The sequence below is a fragment of the Sinocyclocheilus grahami genome, unplaced genomic scaffold, assembly GCF_001515645.1.
Source record: "Sinocyclocheilus grahami isolate Dianchi unplaced genomic scaffold, SAMN03320097.WGS_v1.1 scaffold601.1, whole genome shotgun sequence".
In the NCBI taxonomy this organism is placed as follows: Eukaryota; Metazoa; Chordata; class Actinopteri; order Cypriniformes; family Cyprinidae; genus Sinocyclocheilus; species Sinocyclocheilus grahami.
The window spans coordinates 669,671-678,922 of NW_015505780.1; the positions used below are offsets into that span (position 1 = coordinate 669,671).

Genomic DNA, 9,252 nt, shown 5'->3' on the forward strand with positions numbered 1-9,252 from the left:
ACTGATGATTTGGAATCAGCTTTTGCAATCCGCAAGGCTTCTGTGACTGACAGTAGCGCAGTCTCAGTTGAATGGCCACTCCTGAAACCTGACTGGTTAGGATCCAGTTTGTTGTTCTGAGAAAGAAACAATGACTGCACTGCCTTTTAGCCCCGCCCACCGATTCTACAGCACTGCCTGTCTAGCTCCCCCCACCGATTCTACATCACTGCCTGTCTAGCTCCGCCCACCGATTCTACAGCACTGCCTGTTTAGCTCCGCCCACTGATTCTACAGCACCTCCTGTTTAGCTCTGCCCACTGATTCGCGCATATAGTGTAAATAACGAGAGAGGCAAATGCAGGTCTATGCAGAAACCAAATGATAAAGATGCTCCGAAGACATCAAGACGCTGTTCAGTGCCAAGTTGTGGAAAAACAATCTTTGCATCGCCTTCGTTCTGATCCCAACATTAGGAAAGAGTGGAGGAAGTTTATTTTTAATGAAGATCCAGACCGCGTCAGAAAGAACTGTGGATTCGTTTACAAACAAAGCACAATTTGACACAAGATTTTTAAAAAGATTGAAACTAAAAGACGATGCTGTGCTGAATATATTGGATCTGACAGTAATGTTGCACCACACAAGTGTGAGGAACTGTTTTTATTACGTGCTCACTATTGCTTTGTCTGTTATTACAGATCGTTTGATATGTACTGAGTATTTATGCGTCCATCGGTAAAGGATGTAGGCTGTCAAACATACACAGCTGTTAGCCAATCACAGCAGTAGGTGTTTACTTCTGAGTCTACAATCCACCACACCTAGAGCGTTCTGATGAGGGGGTCAAAAACAGGACAGAAAATAGCCTATTACTGCTAAATTATGATGTTTTTTGATGTAAAAATCTTGATAACATTATAAGTGGACCTCAGAGAACTGTACAAAATAATAAAAAAGGCAGTTCCCCTTTAAAGCAAATAGATATCATTGTATGTCCCCAGTTGCTTAATCAGGACACTGAATTTTGTATTACAAGATTTCTGAAATGTTGTTTAAGCAAATGAGAAATTATCTAATTAATTATGTACTAATTTGCTAAATCTGAACAGTGGATAAAGCCAGGTTCAAAATTGTTGTTTGATTTTGTTGACATATTAGAGTTTTTTTTACTGAGGAGATTTTGGATTTGTCTTTTGGATTTCTACATAAATCAGAAAATACTGTCAGCAGACAGAAAAAAAGATGCTTTAAGAATAAAATGTGCGAATGATATATGAACAATAAAAAACTTCAGAGTATAGATAGGAATAAAACTAAGTAAGTGCTGCTGAAGTGGAGGAGAAAGCTTAAAAGATAGGTATTGTAATTGAAATATACAGACACAGATATATAAAATGTAATACAATAAATACTTAAATGTGTATTTTGGATGTTTCCGTCCCACTAGTCTGAAAAAAGACATGCTATGGAAGCAAAATAGACCAAAACTGACCAGTTCATTAAAAAAAACAAAGGTTTTGCCTATAGTGCATTAATTGCTATAGTCATTAATGTTAATGTGCATTGAGATGGTTTTATTTGGTGTATTTAAGACCAAATAAAACCATCTCAATGCACATTAACTTTAATGATATCTTCAGAAACTACTAATCTGTGATTTACAGATTACAGGAACATAACAGACCTTTGCCTTCTCTTCAGACATCATGTAGAGCTCCTGCTCGCTCATCCAGGCTTCAGCTTCAGCTGCGTCAAAGTAGTACTGCTGGGCCTTGTGGGCCTCCTCGAGTCTGGCGTGCCGTTTCTCCGTCTCCTGGATGATCAGGCTCCACAGCTGCTGCAGGTCGGACAGATGGGCTTGGATGGCTTCCACGTTGGGACTGTCGGCCTTCAGGATGCTCTGGCTGCGCTCGAAGATGTCGTCGCAGCGCGGCTGATGGCCCTGGATCTCCTTCTGTAATGTCTGTGGATTAAAGGACGTTTGAGTAAGTGTGTGTGTGGAAAACCTGTTTTTAATTATGTACCTAATTGGATTAAATGTACAATAGCAGCACAAATGATCACGATGACACACAACAAGAAGTTTCTTCTGCTCACTGAGGCTGTACATACTGTAAAACAGTAATATTGTGAAATTCAGTCACCTGTTGTCAATTTATTTTAAAATGTAATTTATTCATGTGATCAAAGCTGAACTTTTAGTCTTCAGTGTCACATGATCTTCAGAAATCAGTATAATATGCTGATTTGCTGCTCAAGAAACATTTCTGATTATTATCAGTGTTGAAAACAGCTGTGCTGCTTCATGTTTTTGTGGAAACTGTGATAAGTAAATTTTTGCCTCCTCCACCTCCCTCTGACGCACCTCCACCTGGTTCTCCAGCATCTGGAGACAAAGGAGAGGAGTGAGTCTGGTCCTTCAGAACATAAACACAGCCGTCAGCTCTGATCATCTCAAACCTGTTGCTTCTTCATCAGGATGCTGACGCTGGTCAGATCTTTGCCGTAGTCGTCCGATTGGATCTGACCCTCCAGGCCCACCAGCCACTTGTCCAGATCGGCGCAGCTCTGCGTGAAGAGTTCGGCTTTGTTGGCATCAAACAGACACTGGGCTTTAGTCTGAGTCGTAGTTTCCAGTTCGGTCCACATCTTCTGCAACGTGGCCAGCTTCTCTTTCACTATGGCTTCTGTCTCTGGCTTCTCCGAAACCAGCTGCGTCCCTTCCTGCAGACAGACAGAGAAATTACATGTAATGAAATCACATTTACATTTATGCATTTAGCAGATGCTTTTATCCAAAGCAACTTAGAAAGACTTTTGTTTATTTGTGATATGCAATCATATTTCACATACACCTAGATCAGGAAGCACGCAAGAAAAGAGGAGAAAATGCAGAAAAGAAAAAAGGTTTCAAAAGTGCATTGGTTTAAATTACATTAAAAAAGGATATTAAAAGGATATAGCATGGAATCCTCCATTGAATAAAAAATAAAAAAACGTTACGTGACTCTTTTCTCACAATACTTGTGAGATATAAACTTGAAATTGTGATATGTAAACTCATAATTCTGAATTTCTTTCTCGCAATTCTGATTTTATATCTCACAAACCAATAATAATAAATGTGGCATATGTGACCCTGGACCACAAAACCAGTCATAAGGGTAAATTTTTTTTTCTGAAAGCTGAATAAATAAGCTTTACATTGATGTATGGTTTGTTAGGATAGGACAATATTTGGCCGAGATACAACTATTTGAAAATCTGAGGGTGGAATCTGAGGGTGCAAAAAAAAATCTAAATTCTGAGAAAATCGCCTTTAAAGTTGTCCAAATGAAGTCCTTAGCCATGCATGAAGAGATACAGAATGAATGAATGCATAATGTTTTCAAAGAAGGATCATAGATTCTGTCTGGTAAAGCACTTGATTACTTATTTCATTTTCGGTATTTCAGGCAAAAACAGGATATCTAAGAAAAAAGATATGCCTGGATTTATTCTGTGAGGCTTTGTGAGATAAATGCACAAAAACATAAAAAACAGCACATTTTCAAGACTTGTAACTTGAGCACTTTTATGTTAAGTGTATTAATAACTGACCTTCTCGATTTTGTCCAGCCATTCTTTGTTGGACTGCAGTTCGGCCATGAAGGCCTGGTGTTTGAGCCATTTGCTGTGCAGGTTGCGAGCTTCATCGTAGGACATGTCCTGTGCTGTCAGCATCTTCTCATTGATCCACAGGGACAGCTGAGCAGAGGACGCAAAAACAGTCAAGCTAAGATGTGCTTCTATTGGATTTGCCTTATTTTTCAGCACATAAAACTAAAACCATAAAAAAAATTGTTACTTGAAATAAATACATGCTAACAGAAATAAAATTAATTGTTAATTATATATTCAAATATATAATATATCAAATTAGCCAACATTTCTCATTTGAATTTAGTTTAACTTGACATAATAAATGAATAAAACTGAAAATAAAAAATAATAAAAACACCAAACAACAAAATTACTAAAATTGTATGTATGTAGATGTATATGTATTATATATATATATATACAGTGGGTACGGAAAGTATTCAGACCCCCTTAAATGTTTCACTCTTTGTTATATTGCAGCCATTTGCTAAAATCATTTAAGTTAATTTTTTTTCCTGCCAAACGATTATTCCAAAATATTATTTTTTTTAAAATAATATATGTATGTGTACTGTGTATATTTATTATGTATATATAAATACACAAACATGTATATATTTAAAAAAATATTTACATATACATATATATATAATATAAGCATTTTATATTTAAACAAAACATATTTCTTAAATATATACATGCATGTGCATGTATTTATATATACATAATAAATCATCAATAATCGTTTGACAACATATATATATATATATATATAAACAGATTCAAAATATTAATAAAAACTATAATAACATCTGTTATAGTTAACTAAAACTGAAATTAATATCGGTGTTAAAATGAATGTTAACTGAAATGAAATATTTTTTTAAAATTATTAGTTAGTTGCCAACATTTCTCATTTTAATTTAGTTTAACTTGATGTACTAAAACTGAAAATAATAAAAACAATACAGACATACACAAAAATAATAAAAATGTCAAAAACACACAAAAAATGACTAAACCTTTAACTAAAATGAAAATGAAAAAATAAATAAATAAAAACTCCAAATTCTAAATATTAATAAAAACTATAATAGTTTCCTAACTTACCTGGTTGTTGAGGAAGGCCTCGGCTTGTTTGGTGTCTCGGAGGAAGATCTGATAGGCGTGAGACTGCGACAGAAGGTTCTGCCGGTTCTCCCACATCTTATGAAGCTCGTTCCATCCGGTATCCAGAGCCTGGAGCCTCTGTCTCAGGAACATGTACTGGGCGTCCGTTTGTCCCTGCGTCACCATCTCGCCCATGTCCCTCATCTTCTGGTAGTCCTCTTCGTAGTTGTTAATCTCGTTCTTGATGCCTTCGTGTTGGGCCAGAAGCTTCTCAGCCTCGGCTAGCGTGTTGGGCATGTCCTCGGACGCGATGGCCGTCTGCGTGCGGGAAAGCCAGGACTGGAAATCATCCAGCTCTCGGAGGAACTGCTGCAGCTTGCTGGCTTCCCCGAGAGATGCCTCACGGTTTCGTAGGGTTTCTTTCATCTCCTCCCAGACGGCGGTGATCTCGGCCAGCCGTCCTGTGATGGCTTTGGCCTGGTCGGGATGTTCGCCGGCCAAGCGCTCCGCCTCGCCGCGGAGGTCGCCCAGTTTGGCTTCGATGGCGGCCAGATCGCGCTCCATGCCGGTGAGCTTGCGCTGGAGGGCCATTACGCCCGTCAGGTCGTTGCCCAGCTCCTGGGTGGACTCGATGACTTTGGTCTTCTCACGGATCCAGGATTTGGTCTCGTTACAGTCCAGGTGGTAGTTCTGCACGCCCAAGGCTGAGTTCAGGGACTCTTTCTTCTGGTCCACCAGGTCGCGGAACTGACTCCACCTGCGGATGAGCATCAGGTTGTAGTTTTACGCTGGAACCAGCTGGTTCAGACTGGTTAAGTGCTAGTTTAGACATGCTCAATGCATCTATTGAAGGGAGTTGACCAGCATGCTCGGATGGTTAAGCTAGTTAAAGTTGTGTTCAATGAGTAGAGAAAGGAGCTGGAAATGCCAAGGTCATAGATTCAACTTCCAGGAAACACAGATAGCTGATCAAATGTACGATTCATTGAAATAAAAACAAAATCGCAATATGGCTAAATGCAATAATCAAAAAGATGGTTTGAAAATGAAGAAATTGAGACTGGCAAAAAATATTAGTATTGTAATTTAAAATAAAACTATTATTATTATTATTATTATTATATTTAAATGCTTCATTTGTTTATTTTACAGTGAAATATTACAGATGTAATATTTCTTATTTTGTTTTTAATATATATATTTATTTAGGAAACCAAAATTGCAATGTCTTAGTGCCATTATCAAAAATAGGATTAGAAAATGAATTAAGACGGTCAAAAATATTAGTATTGTAATTCAAAAATAAAATCATTATTATTATTTCATTATTTTTCCTATACATTAGATTTTTTTATTTACAGTGAAATATTACAATAGTAATATTAATAATTTTGTTGAATATTTTTATTTAATTGACCAAATTCACAATATGGCTTAGTGCAATTATCAAAAAGAGGGTTTGAAAATAAAGAAATTAAGAGTAAAGTAAAAAAAAAGTAATGTAATTTAAAATAAATTACAGTAAAATTACAGTACAATTTTTCTTAAATGCCTATTTAGCAAACCGAAATTGCAATATGGATTTTAAATTGAAATTGCAACATGTACAATTACCAAAAAGATGGATGGTACAATTACCTAAATATTATAATTTTTCTTAAATATGCAAATGTTTTAGCTTACAGTGAAATAGTACTATGTATATATATATATATATATATTTTGCCAATTTTAGCATTTTAAATCACAATAACAATTTGCATCAGACAAATCACAGTTAGATTCCCCCCCAAATCGTGTATCTAGCAACATGTTCTGGTGACCAGCTATGCTAGTACCGTATTGGCCCGAATATAAGACGACCCCCCTTTTTCCAGATGTACCTTTTGGAAAAAGGCTTTTTAAAAACCAAATCTTGTTTTTTTCTCAGTAAAACACATTTTGTCTTCAATTATTTTCATATTGCATATTTTTCCTATTTTAATTTTTGTTTTGAAAGTATGGTAAAAACTGGTAAAATGTACCAACAATCACATTTAAAAAATATACACTTTTTGATATACCATAAAAAAATTAAATAAAACAGGCAGCCCATCTGAATTAGGACATTTAGGCTATCCATCTAATAGTAGCCTACCAAAATCGTATTAACAGTAGAAGTTAAATCTTACTGTAGTCTTCGGTATTTGTACTTTCTACACAGAACTTAAAAATACATTTGGCACCAACACAGAATGCTATGACTTGCCTGGTGTTGAGTTTGTCTTGTTGGGCTTTGATGTCTTTCTCACTCGGGTGTCCGCTGTGGATCAGCTGCCTGGCGATCTGATTGACAACGGCCACGCGTGACGCCTGGTTATTCATTTCAGGCTCCAGACTCTCAAACCTGGAGGGTTATCAAAACATTTTCATCACACAATCATCAAGAACAGCAGTTCTGAAGAATAATGTTTTACAAGAAGGGCTAATTTGTCCTTGAGAAATTGAGAATGTGATGTGTGACCACATTAGAGTGAGTTCAATCTGTTATCGACCACAGAGAAGATTCAGATGTTCAAACTTCAAACTGCTTTAAAATTAAAGTTTTTAAAAATGCTTTCAGAATTCAGGCTTTTTAAACTCCTTCAAACTTCAAGCTTTTTGAACTATATCAAACTTAAAACTGCTTTAAACTTTTAAAACTACAAATTTAAAACTTCTTCAAAATTTGAACATTTAAAACTACTTCAAACTTCTTTCAAAAAAATTAAAGTTTTTAAAGATGCTTCATAATTCAGGCTTTTAAAACTCCTTCAAACTTAAAACTGCTTTAAAATTTAAGTTTTTAAAAATGCTTCAAAATTCAGACTTTTTAAACTCTTTTAAAACTTCTTCAAAATTAAAAATCCTTCAAACCTTGAATTTTTAAAACTACTTCAAACTTAAGACTGCTTTAAACTTTTAAAACTACACATTTAAAACTTCTTCAAACTTAAAACTACTTCAAAGGTCAAGCTTTTTAAACTACTTTAAGCTGTCTGGCTTGGTTTTCTCAAGCCAGCATCAAACATTTAAAAATTATACAAATCAAGTAATGGCACAAAACATACCCGCAAAATTACTGCAAAATGCATGGCATAAATATGACTACAAATATCCAGACTTGACCTCTCACCTGTGTTGAATGACCTCGAGGTCCTCCAGTTTCTCTGGGATCTCCATGCTGTTGAGCCACAGCTCCTTCTCGTCGATCCAGAGCTCACACGCGTTCGCCTCGCTGAACATCTTATAGAGTGCCAGGGCATCCTGCAGGGCCTGTTTCTTAATCCTGGACAGCTCTGAAACCTCCTTATAGCGTTCCTCAATGCCCGCTAGCCGTTCGCTGACGTTGGCAGCCTGGGCCTGTTCGGGAGGCAGGGATTGGGCCTGTTCGTGAAGGGCGTCAATCACCGGGCGATAACTAGCAACCTCTGCCGACGCGTCTTTGTGTTTCTTGACCAAAGCTTGAGTGGAAAATTCATCGTGGCCAACGTCAGCGGTGGAGACGATCCGAAGCGCGTCCAAAGTCCAGGCGTCGACGTCGTCCGCGTCAGCTTGGAACTGATGAAGGCTGCAAGCCTCTTCTAAGCGCTTTTTCCTCACCGCAGCCAGTTGCTCCAGAGCGGCCCATTGGGCTTGGACATCTGCGATACGTTCGCGAATCTTGGCTTCGCCGAAGTGCCCAGCATCAGCCATCGCTTGACCTTCGCGCACCGTGTGCTGGAGGTGGCCGGCGCGGCCACTCATTTCGTCTTCGAGAGCGCGGTGTTGACTCAACAGACGCACGGCGCCCGTCAGATCCTTACCGCAGTCGTCCGAGGACAGTATCTGCTCTTTCTCGCGAATCCAGCCCTCCTCCTCCGCCATCTCCCAGAAGAACTTCCACAGGCGGCGGGACTCTTCCAGACGGGCGCGACGCTCCGCTGCCAGCTGGGTCAGCTCCTGGTAGCAGAACTCCATGTGGGCCACGCGGTCACGGATGACCTGAGGGTCACAGGGTTTGTAACCTGCATCGGATGGGGAGAAGATAGAAAATATTAAAGCAGCAAGAAACAATAGACAAATATATTGTAAAAAATTATTTGTGACCCTGGAGCACAAAAGCAGTCTTAAGTCGCTGGGGTATATTTGTAGCAATAGCCAAAATACATTGTATGGGTCAAAATTATAGATTTTTCTTTTATGACAAAAATCATTAGGATATTAAATAAAGATCATGTTCCATGAAGATATTTAGTAAATTTCCCTACCGTAAATATATCAAAACTTCATTTTTGATTAGTAATATGCATTGCTAAGAACTTCATTTGGACAACTTTAAAGATGATTTTCTCAATATTTAGATTTTTTTGCACCCTCAGATTCCAGATTTTCAAATAGTTGTATCTCAGCCAAATATTGTGCTATCCTAACAAACCACACATCAATGGAAAGCTTATGTATTCAGATTTCAGATGATGTATAAATCTCAATTTTGAAAAATTGACACTTAAGACTGGG

The 9,252-nt window shown here is 37.6% G+C and overlaps 1 protein-coding gene across 1 annotated transcript in view; it reads right to left on the bottom strand.

Moving 5' to 3' along the window:
- sptbn1 (spectrin, beta, non-erythrocytic 1) overlaps positions 1–9,252 on the bottom strand; it is a 114,124-nt gene that overhangs the window by 22,981 nt on the left and 81,891 nt on the right. The window contains 7 exon segments of the mRNA XM_016240805.1: positions 1,667–2,139; positions 2,275–2,368; positions 2,443–2,706; positions 3,583–3,804; positions 4,735–5,491; positions 6,983–7,120; positions 7,889–8,759. Of these exon segments, the coding sequence (XP_016096291.1) occupies positions 1,667–2,139; positions 2,275–2,368; positions 2,443–2,706; positions 3,583–3,804; positions 4,735–5,491; positions 6,983–7,120; positions 7,889–8,759 (2,819 nt within the window).